General features: G+C 37.5%; 2 protein-coding genes across 2 annotated transcripts; one reads left to right on the top strand and one right to left on the bottom strand.

The window, feature by feature from the left end:
• Positions 1-720: 720 nt before the first annotated feature.
• Positions 721-1,443, bottom strand: LOC106871156 (tetraspanin-9). The gene has a single exon (XM_014917466.2). The coding sequence runs from the start codon at positions 1,441-1,443 to the stop codon at positions 721-723; it is 723 nt and encodes a 240-aa protein (XP_014772952.2).
• A 13,813-nt stretch (positions 1,444-15,256) lies between these two features.
• On the top strand, positions 15,257-16,215 carry LOC106871155 (CD63 antigen). The gene has a single exon (XM_089347651.1). The coding sequence runs from the start codon at positions 15,296-15,298 to the stop codon at positions 15,989-15,991; it is 696 nt and encodes a 231-aa protein (XP_089203777.1). The 5' UTR covers positions 15,257-15,295; the 3' UTR covers positions 15,992-16,215.
• The last annotated feature ends 9,463 nt before the right edge of the window (positions 16,216-25,678 follow it).

Here is a 25,678-nt window from a genome sequence, read left to right as displayed (position 1 = left end):
GTCACAAAGATTGATAAAAAAATTGTCCTATCGTATAGGAAGATTGCTAGTCAAGAAGCTGTATGAAAAGGGTGTTCAAAGGAATTTATCCAGAATATATTCTTAACCAAAATTAATATACTTCAGATGTACAAATGTAAAGCGGATAACTATTTTCCTCGCCAAATGTTTGAACAAAAGGAATTGTTTGAAACATATAGGCAAAAATTGAAAAAAAAAAAAAAAAAAATAGATCGGTTGCAACAGTTGCGACTGCCATAATAAGTTTCTTATAAAAAAATCTCCACAGGTTCAATCTATTAGCGGGTGGGCTTAAACAGTTTATCTGACAAAACTTTGTAATAAAAGAATCGTATCGTAACTGCGTGGTTTTTCTTTAACAAGTAAAAAGTTTATACTCGATAGAATAATTAGTAATAACAGTTTTAGTATTAATAACAGCTTTTAGTTTAAAAAATTGAAAAGTTCTAGTCGAATATTCATGAAAGGTCAGCGTTTATGTGACAAATAATTGAGATTATAGAAGAAAGTTAAATACAGTTTGATAGTTCAGATTTAGCCTTAGGATCACAGCATTTTTTAACTTTTTCCTATTAGAGGAATGGAATTCTAAGACAAAATTCAGGCAGTTAAGAGTTGTAACCTCACGTCAAACTTTCAATAACAATTCAAATTTGGTAAAACCAGAGACAGGATAAAAAAATATTGATGCAATCAAGTTCACTCTTCCTGATAAACTCTTCTGACAAGGTGTGTTGGGGTCACTGCTATAAGAAGGTTAAATATACCTATTAAGATCACGTACATCGAAAGCCCCGTTTGCAAATGCTCGGTGAATTCAGTGTAACTGCTCAAACAACCTTTAGTGAAATAATTGTTGTGACGCATTGCAACTACTCCACAATGAGCAAATCGGAAATCACAACAACTGTTCGGAAGAATACGTTTACCAAATACTTTGAACCACTCTTCGGGAGCATAGATTCCACAGCACTGTAGATTATATTGAACCGAATCCCACGCACTTTCGTCAACGTAATTTGTAGTATAATTGTTTTGCGAAACTTTCATATGATTCAGAATTGCTTCTCTGCTGTATCCTGTCACAATGTGACCAGTGAATCCCATCACAATCTGAATAGCGGAAATGGTAATTACAAAAAATCCAAAAATCGTTAGGCCGAAGTAATTATCACTCCGTAGGCAGTGAAAACTGTATGCGCCGAGAAACAGAAGTGTTACTCCTAAGCACACGAAGAACAGAGCGTAAAGATGAAAGTGAGCTCCGAATTCGCTAAATATACCGCCGTAGTCAACTTCGATTGAGGTACCAAAGATTATAGTAAAAAGACCATTGAACATCAACGTAAGGGACAAAGTCCAGAACGCAAAGCGGACGCAGCCGATCGCCCAAGCTCTTCCAGCTCTCCTATTTCCTGGCATTATTGATGGACTTGATTCAGAATTCCTAACACGGCTTCGTTACTGCTTTGAGCAGCGAATTGGGTTTTTTATTCATTTCTAATGGTCTTCGATATTCTAATAATTGAGATTCTTCAGTAAAATCACGGAGAAATGGATTCTGTTGGATTTAACCCATTAATTAAAAAGTACATGAAGCAATAATTTTACTAGAAATATTAGTGTAAAGTAAACATTTAAATACGGTTTCAATTCTTGGTATTGCGTCGCTGTTCCGTTATTAGTAGAATCAACTAAAAAGAACTTCATCCAGTGAAAGATAAATACCATTTAATCACGTGATCACGTAACATTCCAGACTATGAGACGTTGTTACACATAGCTGGTCACAATGTAATTTGCATCGTTTTAGCTCTCGAATGATATCATCCCGCTGGCTAGGCTAGAAGGTCAACATTCTACCCCTTATCTCAAGGGTTACTGGAGCAACATTAAATGAAGTGTTTTGTTCAAGAACACAACACGTCGCCTGGTCTGAGAATCGAATCCACGATCTAGCTGCCTAACCACTAGGTCATGTGCCTTCACATAATTTAATATACGCAGCATCTAAGGCAGCGAACAAGCAGAATTGCTTGCATGACGGGCAAAATGCTTAGCGACATTTCGTCCGTCTTTACATCCTGAGTTCAAATTCCGCTGAGGTTCTTCGCCTTTCATCCTTGCGGGGTCGATAAAATAAATACAAGCTGAGCACTGGAGTAGATGTAATCGACTTACCTTTTCTCCCGAACTTGCTGGTTCTGTGCCAAAATTCGAAACAGATATACCCAATATATTAATTACGAGTTACTAATAGTATCATTCTGAGGAAACCCAACCCATGTAGTTCTGGTGTCTGTAAGCAATCCTTTGAGCCTGAAGGATTGCTTGAAGACACAGTGTATGATATATAAATCAGCCGAATTATTGTTTCCAGAACATGAAAGTATTAGTAGCTCATGTTTAAATACCGTGAATGATCTTTTCTTTTTTACAAGTCTATAAATATGACAAAATATTTTACTATATACGAAATTGGTGACAGGAAATCACTTGAGGGAATTGATTCACTATGTATTTCTTTTTTTTTTTTCTTTCTTTTCTATTTTATGATATAGCTTACATATTAAAGCTGAAAATGTCTTTGTCTATCTGTGTGTATCGGTATGTCCTTGTTTTGCGCCAAAACGGCTCTCGACCGATTTCTCTGAAACTTCAGACGCACATTGCATATGTGTTTGGGGAAGGTTTTAAGTATAAATTGATTTCGAAAAAATGTCGGGTAAACGGCAGGAGGAATAACATTTAGGCTACACGACTAGACAAAAAAAGAGAGCTGATCCAGCTCAATCCCTAGTAGGTGCACCCGGCGTTGCCCATATTGGTTCGCCATAATATGCTGTTTACTAAAAAAACAACCGCAGTTGCTTCTGCAACAGTCAAATATGCTTGTCTTGAAGACGGTCGGATACATTCACTGATCTTGTCAAAAGGCAACGCTTGTTAACGACGTTAGCAATCACACAATATAAGACCCGCCATACCACCCTCTGGTGGAATGCCCTAAGAGTTTTCTTTCATCAACTTCAAATTTGCTTTAATCAAGTTTTCGGGAAGGCTTTCAACGCACTAGTTTTCACACTTTTTATTCTTCCACCCATCAATTAGCACCGCGCTGCATTGGTGACATTGTGCGAACTACACGTCCCCCCCCTTCACACTACTTACTGAAGTAGACTCGGGGCTCCTTCCTTCCCCACCTTAATTTCACCCTAGCGTTAGGTGAAACCGAGGCATACTCCTTATCAGTGATTATTACAAATCACATAATTTCTGTCTCCTGCCCTTTACAATCGACACTGACCCTCACCCCCAAAGAAACTCACTGTTGGCGGTTACGTATTAGGTGCCATTTTACACCAGAACGTACTCACTACCAGTGATTATCACAAATTACCATACTTCTCACCAATTGTTCCCACAATTACCTACACCCCACCCCCACCGCATGACTCACCTGTTTCACGTTCAATTGAACAGTTTTGCTCCTCCTATTGGTTGGCTTTTAGCCAATAGCATGTACTCTTTTGAGTCCTGGTCCCATTACTTCAACGTTTTTTATACGAACGCTTCACTTACGCTTCGGACCTCCGTGCTGTGTTCTACCTCAGTACTCCCTGTCCTACGTTTCGGTTTGCTTTTTTTGCACAGATTATTCTACTGTTGAATTTTTGATTATCATTATTGTTACCCGTTTCCCCTAGCCTTAGTGACGTTTTACTACTTATTACCACTTGCCGTTTGTTTTCGTTTGTGTTGTTTTTCGTTATTGCTACCCCTGTCCTCCATATATCCTTAGTGTCTCCTTAAGTTACTCTGTGCTACCTATAAAATTTATCAAAAATCTCGCACCGACATTCTGCTTTAAAGCTTCCCCTTTAACTTGGTTTCTTACCAGTTACTACAACTATTACTTTGCCATATAAGAATCCTTACTTTTCCACGTCTCATTGTATTAGCTGTTGTCTGGTTTGTTATTTGTATCTACTTTTCTTCTATCTTCCATCCATAACTCCTATACGTTACTTTTAGCGGCTCAGTGTTCACTCTGTTTTTTTTCTTTTTCTTTTTCAGCATCATGCCGTATACAATGTTGTTAAGATTGAGTCTCAGCGCTTACAATACATACGGTTCAATCAGGCTAAGCTACAGGCTGAAAAGTACATCCATCTCAGAGATAGCATCAATAACGATGTTGCCCCTGGAAGGATAGGCCAATTGTGCATATTTCCATTTTTCTTTACTGGTAGTCCTCGATATATGCACGAACGTACACAAGATGACATGATTTACGTTCGGCACTACGGTGGGCCCGACCTTTTCATTACCTTCACTTGCAATGCTAGGTGGAATGAAATACAAGTGAGTCTTCTACCCGGTCAACAAGCCCATAATAGGCCTGATGTCATTGCAAGGGTTTTTAGACTTAAACTACTTAAATTCAAGGATCTCCTCACCAATGGCCAGACAGGGCGTTGTGAGAGCTTATTGAGTGAAAACACCTAAAGCTCTACGAGGCTCCGACAGGGGATGGTGGTGAACCCTGCTGTACTCTTTCACCACAACTTTCTCTCACTCTTACTTCCTGTTTCTGTTGTGCCTGTAATTCAAAGAGTCAGCCTTGTCACACTGTGTCACGCTGAATATCCCCGAGAACTACGTTAAGGGTACACGTGTCTGTGGAGTGCTTAGCCACTTGCGCGTTAATTTCACGAGCAGGCTGTTCCGTTGATCGGATCAACTGGAACCCGCGTCGTTGTAATCGACGGAGTGCCAACAACTAAATACTACTGAAGACTATTCAAACAGTGCTATTTGTGAATGAACACGCTACATTCGAAATAGTTACAGAGCAGGCCTAATTAGGAAGACCATTTTAACCAAGATTCCAATAAGACCTCAGTATCTTCCAAAGGCTGCTATATTAATCAATTGGGGAAGAGCTCTATTGAAAATCTTGCTAATGATGGAAAGGAGTGCGAAACCACGCCAGTTTGCAGTTCTGTAAGCTGCCTCACTTGTCAAACAACTAAAAGCCAAAACGTTGATACTTATCCTAATATTGCGATAAAGAAATTTGTCGTACTAAACATTACAGTAAACTGTTTTTACATGAGACTATTTTACAAAGAACAAGTCTTGATCTAACACAGAATGATGGTTGAATCAATATAGTAATAATTCGCCAAGGGAAAATATATCTTAATACTATAATTGAAGCAATGGTTTGTGGAAAATGTTACTGGTTTTGATAATATAATAGGATAAATGTACCAAGGAGTCTAGCAATTTCTCATAATTTTCGAGAAATAACTCAACTTGTTCGGTCGTGAAAATGTCAACAACATTATTAATTCATGATGGCTATCTCGAGACCATTACAAAGTTATGTAGTTGAACAGAAAGTCTGAGTTTGTATGTATGTATGTATGTATGTATGTATGTATGTATGTATGTATGTATGTATGTATGTATGTATGTATGCATGCATGTACGTATGTTTATATATATATATATATATGTGTATGTGTATTTATATATATATATATATATATATATATATATATATATATATATATATATATATGTATGTATGTATGTATGCACGTACGAATGTATGTTTGTATGTCATTATTCAGTTTATTTCAAGATTTCTTGCCAATAGTAAAAGAACCGGTTTCTAACCTAGATCCAACGCTTCTTCATTGGAATTTCAACATCAACAACAGGGTATTTTTGTATGTATATATGTATGTATGTATGTATGTATGTATGTGTGCAGATTTGTATGTTTTGTTTTATATATGTATTCTCATGCATATAGTTGCATATCTAGACATGCTCATTTATATTTTAAATGATAAACTTCTGGAAAGTTTTACAGATTTTTACAGTTCCAATGATGGCTTGGATCTGTAGTTTTCGAATTAGCTTTCTCCTTTCTGGTTTTGAGAAGCCTAATTTCTCAAGATTGGTATTTAGGCAGTGTGTTCATATCCCAGGGCTCCAATAATTACAGGTATAAACCTTAACTTGTAATCTGGATAGAGTAACTGCAGATTTCTCAATAGTTCAGCATAGGTGTTTTCTTTTTCACTGATCTTCAGCATTATGTCAACATCCGCTGGACAGCTAATTTCCACAACTGTACACAGTTTCTCTTCTCTATCCCAAACCATTATATCAGATCTGTTGTGCTTACATTTTATTAAGGTCTTCACTGGTACATTCCATCAGTATTCCTTTTTATTATGAGTGGCTATGACATCTACCATATTTCTTTGTCCTCCGGATTATCCTTCCGACGGATTTCATTATAGTGTCCTAGCTAAAACGTCATGTCTCATCGATAGATAATCCCGTGATGACATTTTCGAACAACTGCTTATGATGTGTGATATCTTCAGTGTGAACTCCACCAAGTCTGCATCGGCTGTCACACTCTGTATACGGCTGCCTGGTTCCGGTTAAATTTTTTGTCTATTGTTCTTCTCTCGGTTATTCTCTTCTGATGTCAGAGCTTTTCACAGACAGCTTTTAGCTCCTGCTTGAGGGTAATCAGTTTGCAAGTGAGTGTCCTCCTTTTGCTGTCTCCAAACATCATTTCTATCTCCTTCTTTACTTTCTTCTGTTGGTGGGACGTATAGTGATTTGCATGTATGTATGTGTGTATGTATGTATGTATGTATGTATGTATGTATGTATATGAGTGTGTGCATTTATAAACACATGCAAACATGCTGGACGTAGCCGTTTGTTATAATCATAGCCAATATTATCAAACCATTGCACTTAGCAAAATTTCCACGTAAATCATGTTCAATTCTCACCTCGCACACTCTTTTCCTCTGCCACGATAACCACCAAAGCTACGGCTATCACAACAACAAGCAATAGTAAAGACATTATCAAATTCACTTTCCCAGAATCACTGCTCAATTACCCTTGCCTCAACCCACCGATAGCTAACATGAACATTACAATCATCACAGCTATTACTGCCACTGCTGCTACAACTACCCTTCTTACTGCCCGCAATTACTACCCCCAAACCATTAAATAGTAAGATCAAAGCAGCAGGCGCGCGAGCTAAGGAGATGTGTAAAATGACGATGGTGAATGTCAATTTTAGTGCGAATGATGGTTGTAAAGGTGGTGCTAGTGATGTAATTGCCAATATGTTAGTGATGGGACTGGCGATATTGGTATGTATTTGATAAGTTGATGGCATTTCTGTCGATATATGTGCATGTACGTATAAATATATGTGTGTATGTGCGTTTGTGTGTGGTGAGTGTGAGTGTCTGTCTATGTGCGTGTGTATGTGTGTATGTGTGTGTGTATAAATAGAGAGAGAGAGAAAGAGAAAGAGAGAAAAAGGGAGAAAGAGGTGGGGAGACAATGATGCAAATAACCAAATAAAACTGGTTGGGTTGATATACAAAATATATATACATGTAAATAGAGAGAAAGCAAAGACCGTATATGAAGCATAAATAAAGTGTTTTCTATTATGCAAATCTCTGGATTTCATCTGTCCCCCCTCTCTCTTTCACTCTCTCTCTCTTTATATATATATATATATATATAACGATTTATTTTTCGTAATGAGATAAATCCTTATATTCACACGCTGATATATGGCCTACGTTGGACCCTTTATTCGTATAATCACCGAACCTGGAGCTTAACTATGGTCTATCCATAGCACTTACTCAGCATTACCTGAAACCTCTGGGTCTAATTGACACCACTATCACTCATAACCTCTCCCCCTCCCTCTCTCTCTCTCTCTCTCTCTCTCTCTCTCTGTATGTATATATATATATATATATATATATATATATATATATATAATCTGTAAATCAGAGATGGGATAGGTAGTCGAGTACTACAGTTGTTTCAAATGCACATCGGATGCATCTTACATAACATTACGAATGTCTTGTAGCCGTTCAGTGAACCTCCTCATCAGGTATATACGACTGTTTAGTTGAAAACAGTCCGCCGTAACAGGGAATGCAAAAGAAAGCCGGGGTCACCAGAAAGAATGAAAGAGTATGCGTGGAGGCAGGAATTTCTAAAAAAATCTAATGGCGTGCCCTAACCACTGATTACCTTAGTGAGTTAGATAGGGGTGTGGCTTCATTTCCTTAACAGCACACTCAAATTATTGTAGTCGTTGCAGTAGATTATAATCTTATTAATGTATATGTGGGTTCAATGATGGGTAACCGGGGCACTGAAAGCTGGAATGTATGTCGCTTAGGCTAGATAAATATGAGTAATAAAGGTTTAATTTGGGTGGGGGGAAGAAGAAAGAAAGAGGAATAGAAAAAGAAAACTGATAAAGAATAAGAAGAAAGTAAGGTGACCGTAGTCGGTTATTTGTACGTCTAGACACATAAATGCACTTGTCAGATACTCACACACACACACAGACACACACACACACATACACACACACACACACACACACACACACACACACACACACACACACACACACCAGTATATACGTGTAACAATTGGCATACATATAAACATGACTTACCAGCATATCCAATAACAACTACTCTTATACAGATGACACCGTTCACGAACATTTACTCCAGGAATAGAGGCCTCGAAAAATAACCCCCAGCATGGTTGTGCTAATCTTGTATCTTTCAATAGCAAGGGAACACAAACATAAGTCATATCATCACCCCTCACCACCATAATCATGAGCGACATTCGCCTACGAGACCACAAAATTGTTCCAGTTATTGGTCTCGCTATTATTGAGGAGCTATCCTTGCAAAAACATACTCTTTACTCTTTACTCTTTTACTTGTTTCAGTCATTTGACTGCGGCCATGCTGGGGCACCGCCTTTTTAATCGAGCAAATCGACTCCAGGACTTATTCTTTGGAAGCCTAGTACTTATTCTATCGATCTCTTTTGCCGAACCGCTAAGTTGTCAAGCATCGGTTGTCAAGCGATGTTGGGGGGACAAACACCGACACAAACATATACACACGCATACATATATATATATATATATACATATATACGACGGGCTTCTATCAGTTTCCGTCTACCAAATCCACTCACAAGGCTTTGGTCGGCTCGAGATTATAGTAGAAGACACTTGCCCAAGGTGCCATTGATTTCAAATTTCGGCATAAGCCCAGCAATTTCGGATGAGGAAGTAAGTCGATTACATCGACCTCAGTATTCAACTGGTACTTATTTTATCGACCTCGTCGGAATTTGCACTGCCTTAATATTGCTGTATTTTTTCACACCGAGTGATTTTGAGAATGTTTGGGACCTGATTTGGGGTTTGTGTTACTGGGGAGAGCTGTGAGATACTATCGCCTTTGGCTTTATATTTTTGCTTTGGATGTGATAATTTTAATGGCGCAGGTGAGACTGTGTAGTACGAAGTTTACTTTCCAGCCGCATGTTTCCGGGTTCAGATCCACTGCATGGCATTTTGGACAAGGAGCTTATTCTATAGTCTCGGGTTTATCAAAGCCCTGTGAGTGGATTTGGTAGACGGAAACTGAAAGAAGCCCGTCATGTGTGTGTGTGTGTGTGTGTGTGTGTGTGTGTGTGTAACCTCGTTCATGCATTGAGCGTCACCACCGCTTGTCAATCACTGTTGGCTTGCTTGCATCCCCTAACTTAGCGGTTCGACAATAGAGACCGGCAGAATAACTACCAAACTTTATAAAGACTAGACCCTTCAAGGAAGTGCCCCAGCACGGCCGCATTCCAATGCGTGAAACAAGTAAAAGATAAAAAAATATTGTTTACTTTCTTTTTCCTATCCTCTCTCTCATTCTTTCTCTCGGTGTAAGTTTCTCTCTCTCCCTCTATTTGTCTCTCTCCTCCACTCACCCCTCTCTCTCTCTCTCTTGTCTCTGTCTGTCTTTCTGTGTTTCTCTCTTCCTCTCTCTTCTACATGCATTTATGTGTTATATTTCCATTTTGACTCAGATGCAATAAAACTGTTGCGAAGTTATTTTTCTAGGCAACATATGACATCATTCCGTGAGGCTTCTATAACCTGGTTGATGGAGCTTTCGGCATTTTGGAGCTGTTCTAGTCGAGCAAGTGATTTGATATGCAGCAGTTATAACATAGTAAAGCCATTCCAAACACGTGAAAATACTCAAAACTGTTCTAATGCAGTTCTACTGTAACTTTCAGATTAAATTACTTCCTAGACAAATACAATTCTGAAAATTCGAGAACGTCATTTAAATTTCAAAACAACGTTTTTCAATTTTTATTTATTTATTTATATATTTATAGACTTTTCATTCTTTAGCTGCTTTGTTCCGGGTAGGAACTTATATTTCTCCATTGTTTAAGAACATGGAAGACAGCGAGGCAGAATCGTTAGCACGCCGGGTAGCATGCTTATCGGCATTTCGTCCGTCTTTACGTTCTGAGTTCAAATTCCGCTGAGGTCGACTTAACAGTTCATCCTTACAGGGTCGATAAATTAAGTACCATTTGAGCACTGGGACAATGTAATTGACTTACTCCCTCCCCCGAAACTGCTGGCCTTGTGCTAAAATTTGAAATCATTTTTTAAGGGCATGGAAGACGGCGAGCTGGCAGAATCATTTGCACGCCGGGCAAAATGCTTCGCGGCTTTTCGTCCGTCTTCATATTCTGAATTCAAATTCCATCGAGGTCGACTTTCCTTTTCATCCCTTCCGAGTCGATAAATGAACACTGGGATCGATGCAATCGACTTACTCCCTCCCTCGAACTTGCTGGCCTGGTGCCAAAAATTAAAACCATTATTTACGAGGATGGGAAAATACTTGCGGTATTTGTTCAAGTCCCTTATTTTCTGAATTCAATTCTACCGAGGACAACTTTGCTTTTCATTCTTTTAGAATCGATGAATTAGAGTACGAGTGAAGCACTGGCGTCAATGGAATTGATTAACACCTTACCCCCAAAATTGTTCGCTTGGTACCTAAATCAGAGGCCATTATTTAATTCTTTTTTGCGGGGTAGGTGCGTAAACCGGTACCTTTTGTCCAAACATTCCTTCTTAGTATCTACAAAAAATAGAGTGTCCAAGCGTGGTCCATTTGCGTAAATTGTATTTTGTTAGTAATATTACCGTGTGTAGACAATCTGCAGAGGGTAGGGGTAAGTTGTTTAAGTCTATAGCCATTCGCTGTTTTTTAAAATCCTATTATATTTTTATAATTAAATGTTATTAGGAATTGTTTAAAAAATGTTAAAATATTTTGTCTGTTGTAGAAATATGAACTATTTATTGCACATAATCTTTACCAACAAAACCTTATATGGCCTATTAAGGGTTATATGAACCCCGGTTGAAAACCACTGGTCTAGAGTGAAGATCTTTCCAGTGATCCTCTAAATATATTTCAAGTAATTTTCTCAAGATTTGCCTTCAGGATCGATGTTTGATGGCAGGATAGAGTATTAGATCTCCATTCATTTGGCGGATTTTCGTAAAATTCATATAAAAAATTCTTTAATGCCCCGCCTTCTCTCTCTCATGTGGGCCAGGAGCAGCTTCACCTGGGGACTTGGAGAGGGAGTGTAATCAGGGGAAGACAGGGTATACCAGTGTATTTATAAGTCCTATTTGCACGGAATTGTCTGTGCTTGGATGACGCTCAGGTGTTGCGGTTGAGGCAGCTGCTAGCGAGTTATGCTGATGTGTTTTCCTGCAGGAGACCTAAACTTTGGTTGCATGGATCTTTGGAGCACCATATCGACACTGCAGTCAAGCAACTGGCTCGGGGGATGGCGTCAGCTCAGCGGCAGAAAATTAAAAAGCTGATGGAAGATTATCGATGCCAGTGGGTAATAGAAAAAGTCGAGGAGTCCCAGGGCATCAGCAGTTGTTTTGGTGCAAAGAAAGATGGTTCAGTGAAATATTGTGCGGATTATCGAGCTCTGGGATCTTTTTTAAAACGGGGGCCACATTTTTCATTAATGTTTTACGTAGTGTTTTTGGTACCGAAAGACTTTCAAACTTCGTATACTTATATATTTTGTGTTATAGAACAGAAAAATATTTTTGTATTCGAATTTATTTCATGTAAAAAATTGTCTTATTTCGATAATTTCAACCAATCACTGACAAGTATTCAGTTGTTTACATTTACTCCTTTGGCTGATTAAGCGATGTAAAGCGTATTTAATCTCCATACCTTCGTTTTATTTGCTTTTTTTCATTTTAAATTTGCTTTAACCCTAACCCTAACCCTAACCCTAACCCTAGGATTAGGGTTAGGGTTAGGGTTAGGGTTAATTGTTTCAGAATCGTTTGTTTATGTAGTCGGCACTTAATGTATATCGGCTGAATGGACGTCAGTGATTGGTTGAAATTACAGAAATACGACAACTTTAACATGGAATAATTTATGGATTTCTTTTTTTTAAAAGAAGACTAAGAGAAAAATATGTTTTATATGACACATTCTACCAGTGTTCCAAGTTTCAAAGTGTTTCGTTAATGAAAAATGTGGCCCCCGTTTTAAAAAAGATCCGAGCTCTGAATGAAACGTATCCCTTGCCAGCACAACTATAAGGCACAGCACTGTCCGGAGCGGGTATATGGCAACGCTGACAGTTTGAGTCGTCGGCCTTGTGAACAGGATTGCAAGCATTATGGTGGAAGGGAAGATCGTAGCAAGAAATGCAACCGTACTGCAGTGACTGAGCACGTGTCGACTGAAGGAGAACTAAAGAAGAAGCAGTTTTGAGAATGTATGCGTAAGACCAGTGATAGAGAGTCTACAGCAGAGTGCAGTGAAACCATCTTGTAAAGAAGTCCAGTCCTGTGACTAAGAGCTACTGGAGAAGTGGGGACCTTCTTTCCTCTGAACAACGGACCACTGGAGAGGCAATTGGAGACGCCTGATAGCCTTAACAAGTATTGGCAACTGGTGACACCTAAAAAGATGAGACTGAGTAGTGAGAAGAAACTCGTGATCTGATTACAAGTGGACATTTGGGAGTAAAGAAGACTTTGAGTCGACTGCAACAGAGGCTCTACTGGACGGACATGCGTCAAGATGCTGAAGAATGGTGTTTGCGCCAGGAAGGGCCCCAAGAAGCGTGGGTGTGACCCTCTTCAGCTATACCAAGTGGATGCACCTATGGAAAGAGTAGCAGTGGATATTGCTGGACCTTTGCCGCTCACTTAAAGAGGAAGTTGGTACATATGTGTGGCCACGGACTACTTACTTTACAAAGTGGTGAGAAGCCTATACCAACTCTGGTCAAGAATCCACGACTGTTGCGCAAGTGTTGGTAGATCGGTTCTTCTGCCTGTTTGGGATGCCTCAGGAGCTGCTGAGGAGCGTGGTTTAGTGGTTAGGACATCCAGCTCAGGATCGTAAGGTCCAAAGACTAAAAAGTTTTAAATAGTGGTTTCAAATTTTAGCACGAGGCCAGCAATTTCGGGGAAGTGAGTAAGTCGATTATATCGACCTTGTCCTCAACTGGTGCTTATTTTTCATCGACCTCGAAAAGGCAAATTCAACCTTAGAGGAATTTGAACTCAGAACGCAAATATGGACGAAAGACCTCTTAGCATTTTGCCCGGCGTGCTAACGATTCTGCCAAAATATTGATAGAAAAATTGCCTGATTGTGTGTTGTGGATTAATGTAGTTAATCGAGTGAGACAAAAGAGAGAATTATAAATAAATAAAATTTAATCGGTACTCTATCAATTGCTTTCCTTCACCGCTCATGTCAACACCAGTGATAAAATCTAAAAATATTTTTTATTCAAAAATAGTATCCACGTTCAGTATTAATTTACTATTCTTTGGTTGTTAAATTATTAGAGCATCTTCTTTTAATTGTTGTAAATACGAAACATTCTATGTAAGGTAAATGATAAACAAGAACACAATATTCTTTTCTACTCTAGGCACAAGGCTCGAAATTTTGGGGGAGGGGGCCAGTCGATTACATCGACCCCAGTACGCAAGTGGCACTTAATTTATCGACCCCGAAAGGATGAAAGGCAAAGTTGAACTCGACGGAATTTGAACTCAAAACGTAAAGACAGACGAAATACTGCTCAGCATTTCTGCCAGCTCGCCGCCTTACAAGAACACAATTTTGAAGGACAAATTACTTCTTTGATTAGTATAGACTTCTCTCCTTTTCCTCCAAAGGCAACATTTTAAGCGAAAATAACTTTGTTCGCTAATACGTTTCTCACTGAAACAAACTGGATGTGGTAACTTGAATTACTGAGAGTTTAAAGCCTTAAGTAACAAATTAAGGTTCATGAATTTAGTTACATTCACTCTCCAAGTATGAGTATTTAGAGCAGTGGTTCTCAACCTGGGCCCATATGGCCCTAGGGGGTCCATATAAGATTTTGTAGCAAAATTTTGTCTGCAATTAATTGGTTATACTATAATGCGCAAAATGTTTTAACAATTATCTTTATAAAATTCCTAACATTTGATCATAAAACTATAGTAGAAAATTTCAAATAGCGAATGGCTACCGGGATCCATTTGAGTAAAATAAGAATCACAGGGGATTCATAGGCAGAAAATGGTTTAGAACCGCTGATTTAGAGAAAAGAAATCTATATCTTCTTATAAGTTAAGGGGGTGGCCTGTCAGAATCGTTAGCGAGTCGGACAAAATGCTTAGCAACGTTTCTTTCGGCTCTTCGCGTTCTGAATTCAAATGTCGACTTTGCCTTTCATCCTAACAGGGTCAATAAAATAAATCCCAGTTGGACACTGGGACCGATGAAATCGATTTACCTCTTCCCCAAAAACTGTTAGCCCTGTGCCAAAATTTGAACCCTTTAAGCGGCGAGCTGTTAGGATCTTTATCGTACCGGACAAAATACTGGATGGAATTTCTTCCGGTGCTGTATGTTCTGAGTTCAAATGTTGCCGAGACTGACTTTGCCTGTCACACTCCCAAGGTAGAAAAAATAAGTAACAGCTTCAGTACTGGAGTCGATGTAATCAACTTGCCCCCATTACCACCACAAGCATCAAAATCGCTGGCCTTGTGTCAAAATTAAAAATCATTATCTTGTTAAAAGTTCATCTGTATGGCACCAGAAACGAACCCATGACTTTCTTACAAAATCACATGTGCTGTTTTCTGATCATTAGAAATGGTTGTATAATGAAATCAATGAAGCAGAAGAATTTGAATATGAACAACGCTGTGCTTATTTATTAACCAACCAATGAGTTGTCATATTTTTTCATCCTCGTGGAAGTAAGCATGGAATGTAGTCCTTTCTGTACGAGGGTGACTTTAATTTTGTTGAATATACTCTTTCTTGTCGCTTCTCTGATTCTAATAGGACTCGGCGGATTCTATTACACCCAAACTTATCCTTGTTTGTTAGGAAACTATATGAAGTTGTGTACTATTTTGTTTATATCTTTAGGCTTTCTTCTGATGCTTATGTCACTATTTGGTCTTGTTGGAGCCCTGAAGAAAAGCTATGAATACATCGCAACCTTCACTATCTTTATCGTTCTTATAACAACTGTGGAAATTGGCAGTTCCACTGCAACATTTTCGCTACGAAAAATAGCAAGTCATTCAGTGAGCGCGAGGATGGTTAAGACCGAACACCAATATCTCTTCAACGCAACAGTTGCAAACGAATGGGATAGTATTCAGAAAAAATTCGCTTGTTGTGGAGTTCACAAACCAAGTGAATGGTACAATGTTTTGGGTAATGGTACTGTTCCGGATTCTTGTTGCATTCACCCAACGGAAGGCTGCGGAAATTACTCCCAAAATCAGAGCTCTATTTATGAACATGGTTGTTCGAAAAAGATTCTTTCTTGGATGCATAAACGTCAAATTTATTTTGGGACTACTTGTAATATATTTGGATTTTTACAGTTGGTTGGTGGTATATTCGCCTGTTCTCTCGCAAGCTATATTCGTGTTGGAGCTATATAAAACCAATGACTATTTTTAATTCTAATTTACTAAAACAATTATTTTTAGAGTACAACATATTGTAATCCTAATCAAATTATCGAATTCTTATAACCATACCATTATTTTAGAGGACATTGTTTATAAAGCCTCGTTGATTTGTCTGTTCAGTTTTCAAAAATTATAATGATTGTTACCATATTGTTGAGCGGTTTTGTTACATATAAAGAGTTCTCCAAGCTAAATGAGTCTTTTGTTCTACTTGTACCACGTTTATAATATGTTGCCAGTGAACTATGTGGTCTAAGGGAAAACACGAGAAGCAAGTAAATCCAATGGATCAACCGGAAATCGAAACTGCATCACAAACGTCGCTTTTCGGAAATGTGCAAGTATTCTACAGCAGTATATATACAAATCAAATTGTGTAATATGTCTAGATGTACTCTCCTCCTGTTTAAATAATTCTTTTAGCGGAAATATTTTCTACTTAGTTCCAATAACAGGCAAGTTCTAAAGTTTTTTGTTTTTTTTCTTCTGCAAACTTTGAATTGTTTGACCATCCTATTTTAAAGTTGTTGAAATAGTTTCAATTAAATACGTTAATCGTTTCATTATGGGGAGTGATCAAGTATTTTATTTGGCGGTAAGATCTTGAATGATTTCACAGTGGGTTTAATACAAATGAATTATAACATTGAGCTGGAGCATCAAATTTAAAAGTAAAATCGAAGTTTGACATGTTATAATAAATTTGACAGTTTGCACGTGTACTCGTCGTAGATTCGAAATGTTATTGCTATGCTACTGTACTTACAGAGTTTGTTTTTTTAAATTTCACTGAAATTAGCGAAATCCCCGTTAATTTAGAAGTCCTCATGCACCCTCCTCTATTGTGTCTGATCAAAAGCAACTGTCATTACACATTCTCGTATGATAAAATAAATCTTTATCTTGGGAGAGTCTGGCGAAATGACCTTCCCAAGATATAACAAAATCCTGTAAGAAAGTTCGTACTGAAATTACTTGTAATGTATTTCAATGAATCTTGTTTACTAGAAACTGAAACTAAATTTATGAAAGGAAATTACAAAGAATATCAAAGGAAATTACAGCAAAGAAGTACTTTTGTCAACTACTTCAGAAAAGAAAATCAATGAGATGGCGTATCAGATTGTAATACGCTCTAATTCTAAAAGTACTGCGTCCCCTGCTTAAATAATTCATTGTTAATGAGAAATGAAATAACTTTATTTTTCACTTGTTTCAGTCTTCCTCTTGTTTCCTTCTACGAAATTCACTCTCAAGGTTATAAAATGTGCGCAGAGGGACTGAACTTGAAACCACGTGGTTGTCAAGTGAGCTTCTTAACCATGCAGTCATCTTTGTGTGTATATCGCACGAAAATATTTCACTATTTTTTCAAGTACATCAATTCCACTCACTTGTGTGTGTGTATGTGTATATAGATACACATACACACACGCGCGCATACATATACATTCTCTCTCTCTCTCTCTTCGTCAATGTGAAATATATATGCACACGCATAAACGGGCGTATATAGAATTGCATTCACCAAATGTATACACACCTAAACATATTTATATATACTATGTATCTATATATTTTACATGTATATGGTAAATGAAAGACGGAAGAGAGAATATACTAGGATTTATTATTAATTACAATTGTTTTAACACATCTAGCATCGATCCCTCACAGGTGGGACTCTTAACAATTGGTTGAGGAGCATTCGGTGGTGCAGATGTCTCATCTGGTGATAAATACACAACGCCGTAAAATAAATTCCGCAATGTATCTTACTTCGCAGAAAGAAATACAGCAAAACGAAGGAAATATCTTCATTTATATAGATCAAAAATAAAATCACAGATGCAATATATGCATCTATATTATATATGTACATAATTGCATGTAATAAAGTAAAGGATGCCGGCGTTGTATGTGATCTACATATGTTTCTGGTATAGCGTGTGATCTACATTAGTTCAAATGGTATAGTTTGTGATCTACACTAAAAAATTATCCTAAGAGAGGTGCCAGCAGGCTCTGTCATCCACTCAGATGACTGACCGGCATTATTCGAATCTAAATAAATATTGCATCCATTCCGACGTCAGCCACCAGCAAAGCTATGTTAATCAAGATGGAACACATACGCAGAACATTCTTTTATTTTTGAAATGTTTAATTCTCTCCTCAAATTATTATTGCAAATTTTTAACAAAATTTTGCATGTAGGTCACAAGCTAGTCTAGATTTAGATTGCTGTAGATCACATACTACACTGGCACCAAGTAAAGAATGGAACTGGTAAAATACGGACTAGGTGCTACTAGAGTATATTTCAGTAAGCTTATTGTACCATTTTTACCTATTTTTTCACCTGTATTATTTTTACCTAAATTCATTTAAGTGCCGCAGTTCTACCGTCTCTAGTATATTTTTTTATTTTGGATAATATATGTAGGCTTTCCCAAACTGGGTATGTTAATGTTTCAGTTTCACTTCAATTTGGACCAAGCCAGTAAGGAAAATATGAGCACACAAAAAACGAATGACACTTTCAGAGATAATGCCTCGAGTTAATAATTTTGAAGGGTTCAACCAATAAAATCACAGAAATCAATATAAACTGCATGGCCTAAGGTGGGAATAGTACATAGCTTGTATCTCCAAAGGCACATAACCGTTACAATGTCGGTAAAAGAGACTTAGTGGAGTACAGCGCTTCGAACTTTTAGGTTGTGTTCTTTGAAAGTAAATTTAATTTTTCTTTTTATTTTCAGATACGATTTAATGTGTGTGTGTGTGTGTGTGTGTGTGTGTAGCTGCTGTTCTCCGATATGTGTGCAATACTCTGTCGGAAACTCTTTTATGTATTGTTACGTAGAGAGTCTAGGGCAAGCTAACTTAGAGATAGACCTTATGTCTCCTGGCTATACCTACAGGAAGTTCACCACTACAAAGTAACGAAAATTTTCTTTTCTTTGCACTGTTTACATCAGGCAATTGCTACTCTGCAACAGCTATTTACAAACTATGGCAGCAGGCTGTTAGTTTTGTTGTCGTTCAGCCCTTGGTTGCGAACATTTCATTTTATTTAATTTCAAGTTTAATGTACTTAAGGCTACATTATATAATGTAACCCTTAAAAAAAAAAAGCTAGGTTTTGGTATGAGGGAGATTTGTTATCTCTTATAGATCAAGCAACAACGTAAAAGTATCGTCGTTAAAATTAACAAGTGAATAGATTCGAACTACTGAGCACTTAGTTACCCAGCTCTCCATCTTTTTTATATCGTTCAAGCTGTGTATTAGAAATGACATTTTATATTAGTTTTGAAAGAAGGGAGACAAGAATCGTTACCACGCTAAGCAAAATTCTTAGAGGCATTTCGTCCGTCTTTATGTTCTGAGTTCAAATTCCGCCGAGGCCGACCTTCATCTTTTCGGAATCGATAAAATTAAGTAGCAGTTGAACACTGGGGTCGATGTAATCAACTTACCCCGTCCCACGAAATTGTTGGCCTTGGGCCAAAATTTGAAGCCAATATCAGCTTTTAAAAGGGAAAACAATTGTACGATCATTGGACTCACATTTATTAGTACTTGTAAGTAACTGAGTGCAAAGACATCCACAGAAGATGGAATTTTAGAACAAATCATTTGGGTAGATACTAACAGAAATAGTGTCTGATATTTCAATCGACTTCCTTTGATCCTCGAGTTTAAATCTCTCAAGTATCAACGTTGTTGTTGGCACTCTGTCGCTTACGACGTCGAGGGTTCCAGTTGATCCAATCAACGGAACAGCCTGCTTGTGAAATTAACGTGCAAGTGGCTGAGCACTCCACAGACACGTGTACCCTTAACGTAGTTCTCGGGGAGATTCAGCGTGACACAGTGTGACAAGGCTGACCCTTTGAATTACAGGCACAACAGAAACAGGAAGTAAGAGTGAAAGAAAGTTGTGGTGGAAGAGTACAGCAGGGTTCACCACCGTCCCCTGCCGGAGCCTCGTGGAGCTTTAGGTGTTTTCACTCAATAAACACTAACAACGCCCGGTCTGGGAATCGAAATCGCGATCCTATGACCGCGAGTCCGCTGCCTTAACCACTGGGCCATTGCGCCTCCACAGTATCAACGTAACACTGAATTAAGTCTACACTTGTGCCTGGCTTAGTGCTAAGGTTATTCGGCTCAAGATCGTAAGGTTGTGAGTTCATTTTCCGGTGATGCGTTGTGTCCTTGAGCAAGAAACTTTTTCACGCTGCTCCAGTCCACTCAGCTGGTAAATATGAGTTGTACCTGTATTTCAAAAGGTCAGCCTTATCACACTCTGTGTCATGCTGAATCTCCCCGAGAACTACGTTAAAGACACACGTGTCTGTGGAGTGCTCAGCCGCTTGCGCGTTAATTTCACGAACAGGCTGTTCTGTGGATTGGACCGACTGGAACCCTCATCGTCGTAACCGACGGAATGCTAAGTCTACACTTAAAAGTATAACCCTTTGTCTGTCACGTGTATTCCTTGTGACACGGGGAACATATTTCCCTGGTATCTTGGCATATATTACACACGTTATTTATTTTTTTTTTTCTTCAAATACCGGAGTAACTTGGAACTTATGAAAGAAAAGCTTAATGTTAATCAGAACGTATGAAATGGGCTAACTAAAAAAAAATGAAAACAAGCATGGATGTTTAGGACAAACTCGGGAAAATACTGTGTACAGGCAAAGTGGTAAATATAGTCCTCACTAACTCACATGAAACTAATGAAAACCACGTGACAATAGAGGGGAGAGCTAAAATTACTGTTTCTTTATCTGCATTAATGGAATTGACTGACGTTTGATTTTTGTTTTCGATTTTTTTTTTTTTTTCATTCGTAATTCTTTATAAATGGAAGTGAGTAAATATCTCGTGACCGAATATTTCGTGCATGTTTTTCTGAATAATTCAGGTCGGTATTAGAGTATTACATTCTCATGCCTTACCATTTTAGGGATGTAGTTGATAGTTTGCAAAAATTATTTATCTTACTACACAGCTCTCTCTCTTTTTTTTTTTTTTTCTGAGCAAAACACACACCTATGTGTGTGTGTGTTTGTGCGCGTACGTGCGAACTGACAAGCGTTTTACAGTATCCGACGAAATATCCTCCGTTCTGAGTTCTAATTCCGCCGAGATCAACTTTAGCTTTCATCATTATGGGCTTGATGAAATGCAAACCAAGGATGATGGACTGGCACAAATCGTCAGCGCATTAAATATGATGCCATGCAGTATCTGTTCCGACTTTGTATATTCTGAGATCAAATACCTCATCAACTTGAATGATAGACCTAAGCTTTTGCTCAATTAAACATCATCACCTAGTCCTTGGGACAGTGCCGTTTTAAGGCCCGATTCTGGTCTATGTATGCTGCGACATACATAGATCAGTAAATTCTCTTGCACAGAGTCCTATAGTGCCCGGTACGTTGATTTTTCCTGGTAGACAATGCTGCCAAAACGGCCGTGTCTTATTGGTGGGGGGGGAGGCTTTAGCGGTATCCACTTTGTTGCAAGCGTTGGGGTCACATATCGAGTTTGAGGATATCTTCCTTTCCTCTCTCCCTCTCGCCAATTTCGAAATTCGGTCTTGGATTGTTAGGTCTCCTCAGTGAAGCATAAATTTCACTATTTTTGGCAAAGTAGGTGTTGAGAGAATCACTAACTTAATATACAATACTATACAACAATAGGTGCGAAAACTTAAAATAATAAAATATTGAGGTTAATTATTCAGAGACGCTATTTGCACAAGAACAATAGTTAAGTTCAACGACGAATTTATTTATTTTTGTTTTGAATATGCTAATGTTGACTTTTCCTCACCACGTAATCATTTATAATTATTACTGCTCATGTGCTTTGCATTAAATATCGCAACACTGTCTTAACTATTGTTTTACATGATGACATTTGAGAGACAGTTAATCTTAATAAGTTAATAGATTACATCACGTCGATCGAATTAATAAAGCTATAAACGATTATATTTTTTATCAAATTATCAACAGTGCTAATTGGTCGGCGTGTTTATATTATTTTTTGAACAGTATTGTAATTGTTTTCATTTACTTGAATAAAGGCTAAAGAAAATTGAGACTGTCTTAATTATAATCCACAAGTTCTTAATATTCCAATCTACAACTCCACTATTTTAAAATACCATAAAAACGAACTTTATCAAAATTCAGCTTACTTCCAGTTCCGGGAAAATTTGAAGATGGGGATGGGTAATATGATTCAAAATTATCTGGACACATGCTGAAGTGTCTTCTGTTTAATGAAATCCGTTTATAGTAAGTAAATAGTTATTTTTCATAACTAGGCCGTCGCTGAAAATAAGTTGAGACCTTCAAAATAAACACAATATTTTAACTATTAGACTAAGGGAAGGATTTAGTGGAAGATGTAGGAAATCGTCATGTGCAGTGAGAATCAGAACGATAATATACATAAGTTATTATCAGACGGTAGATAGCGCATATCAGCAAATTGCTGAATTTGTAAAGAAGAGTCACAAACTCTTGTTCAACTTATTAATCCGTGTCAGCTTTGACTGAGGAAACAATGATGTCAAAACACCGGATGTCCTCTAACTCTAATAAAGCGAGTGTATCATGAACACGTATTCATCTGAAAAACGTTCTTTAACGAAGAAATACATCAGCGATTAGCGTGTTCACGTTCTAATCTGCCAGAACGTATAAAGAATGAATATTTATGTCAATCGCTTGCTTTTGATGTTCTAAAGAAAGAGAAATGAATTCAGTGTGACTTCATGATAAGTTGAAAAACATTGGAATCACAGATGTCAATCCCCTTCCTTGTATTAAGCTTGATTAATTTTGAAATTACATTCCAACCAAAATTTGAGTATTAAGCACTATCAATATATTTTTATTAACTTCTGAGAAAGTAAATAATCAAATGCATCAAAGGATTATTTATCAGCAATAGCGAATATGGGAGTTATGACTTCGTATTTTTACATTAATACTGTGGCATAGATATTTTATGTAAACCTACAGAATTAGTAAGAACAGAAAAAGAATCGATTCAACGACGGAATTCCGAGCTAGAAATTGATAAATTGTTTGATTGTGTATGTTAATATATTTTCATGCAAGCAAACTTTTATATCCTAGTATTGGATATATAATATAACGAGGCAAGAGGTGAGAAAGTATATACACGACGCACCACAATTAATATTACGCGAGACTCAACGATCCATGTCAAAGGCTCACAGTGAACTGCTACCAATACGATTATTCTTTATTAGGCACTACGGCCATAACACAGAGGGGACAGCACAAGGACAGACAAAACACCACAGTGGGGACAAAAACATAAAAACGAATAAAAAATAAAAGTTCTGTAGTCTATAAGTATAAAGGGTTGTTTTGCGTTGCTATAGTAGCCAATCAGCCGCTTGCAGTTTGTGTTTGTTATTAATATGCCGGTTGTATGTCTTAATTAATTTAGCGTCTTCTATTCTCAAGTTCCCGATATTTCTTTATGCAGTTTCAATGAAAACCTGGATATCTTCGTTGTGGAATTTCCGTAAGTGCTTTCTGACGGAAGAAAAAAGCATTAGAATAGAGGTGTTCTTTAACCCGTATATGTACTTGTAGTTTCTTTTATTCTCAAGTTCCTAATGTTTCTTTCTGTACCTTCTATGAAAACCTGGATGTCATGGGTGTGACATTTCTGTAGGTGCTTTTCGATGGAAGAAGCATTAGCATAGAGGTGTTCTTTAAACTATATATGTACTTGTTTGATGAGACTTTCAATGTAAAATTCATTACATTTGCTACGCGAGATTCTTAACAACACAGTTATGCCTGCTCCTGTATAAGAAAAAATACCGTGTTTTTACTTAAAAAGAAGAAAGTGCCAATATCAGATGCCGAAACCTGACGAACAAATTTTCTATAGAAAGTGAATTAGTACAAACCGCCATCATGAGTGTGAAACAGTGAATCTGAAAACATTATGAAAAAAATTAAAAGCGGGGGAAGATGAAGCGATCAGGTTTTTCCTAGAGAAGTCAGTGATCTCAAGTTGTCATGAAATGAAGATGTGTGTCGGCAGGAAAAGGGACGTGGTTTACAAGTGGCACTCTCCCTCTTAGAAATGTGACTGTTTCATATTCCAAGGTATACTGGCTTTATTTTCTATGGAAAATGTGCCTGTGGCTTTTGTATTTGGCTACACTTGTGGAAATTTTAAAGTTTAGTAAAATTTTTAAGATTTGGTGTATTGATGTAATTTTCCACGCTGAATCTCAAGAGATTACTTACTTATTCCATTAAAAAAAAGTCTTTTTTTAAAGTTACAGAGGTTTAAAGTTTGATAATTTTTATCTAGTCGGAAAACAGGATTTGCTTATTATTGTAACACATCCCTTGCACTGGTTTTACTTACTCTGGGAACTTTCTCTTCTGCTATGGAAACAGTATGCAAATTCCACTTCCGGCATGTCGATAAAGAAGCTTCTGATTGGGTAAAATTATCAAAAAATTTCGTAACATTTTTCAAAATTATTTATTTCTGCTAAAACAAAATGCTTGATTTTTGTAATTGGTATGTGAAACTGCATCAGTATAGAAATTATGAACAAAATCGTACACTGCAAACTAAATGGCAAAGATCCTATTCACGAATTCATTCATCCTAGTCACGAATTCACGCTCTCTCTCTCTCTCTCTCTCTCTCTCTCTCTCTCTCTCTCTCTCTCTCTCTCTCTCTCTTTCTCTCTCTCTCTCTCTCTCTCTCTCTCTCTACTTTCAGTTGCCCCACTGTGTCACAGACGCACCTGAATGATCTCAGTTGTAAATGGAAGTTAACCTATCTAAAGAATTAATCAGATATTCATTATGTTACAAAATAATATAGTTGTAATTAGTGTAGTAAGGTTTTGTGGGCACTGAATTCACCAGCAGCAGTAGCGGTGGTGGTGGTAGTACTAGTAGTAGTAGCAATAGTAGCAGCAGTAGTAACGGTGGTAGTTGTAGTAATAGTTTTATGATTTTTTTTTTTTTGTTTTGTTCAGTTATGATTTATTTTTAGCGGGTCATGTGTTGCGAGGAGGAGGGGGAAAATGAATTAATCCTGTCACCTCTCAAAACAAAATAAATAAATAAAGGGACTGATTTAATGAGAGCATGAGTGAGTGACACGAAAAAAAAAAAAAACTTCAGATTTGTTGCTTGTTATCCATCCATATATAGTAAACAATTTAGGTCACGATGAAGACAGCATATGGGTAGTTTTTTTTTATATATTTTTTTTATATTCAATTAATTTATATGTTTTTCGTTTTGTGTGAATGTCTTGGCGTTTTAAAGCAGCATCATATTCAGTATCAGGTTGATAAGCAACTTGTCTGCTTTCCTTCGTATTTCAAACATCATATTGAATTACTACTTAGCCTACTTCCAGCAACGTCGTCCTTCCTTTTATATTCAGTCGAAAATAACAAGTGTTAGTCTTGTAAATGCCATTGTCGTAAACATTGCTATTGTTTCATAGTCTTCTGTTTTCTGTAATTTCTACTTCATTTGTTTTTAGGGGATGCGGAAGGACAATTTAAGGTGAAAAAAGTTGTATGAAGCAGTG

Source organism: Octopus bimaculoides, chromosome 2, assembly GCF_046866305.1.
Source record: "Octopus bimaculoides isolate indiv1 chromosome 2, ASM4686630v1, whole genome shotgun sequence".
Lineage (NCBI taxonomy): Eukaryota > Metazoa > Mollusca > Cephalopoda > Octopoda > Octopodidae > Octopus > Octopus bimaculoides.
This window is presented reverse-complemented; position numbering and strand designations above follow the sequence as displayed.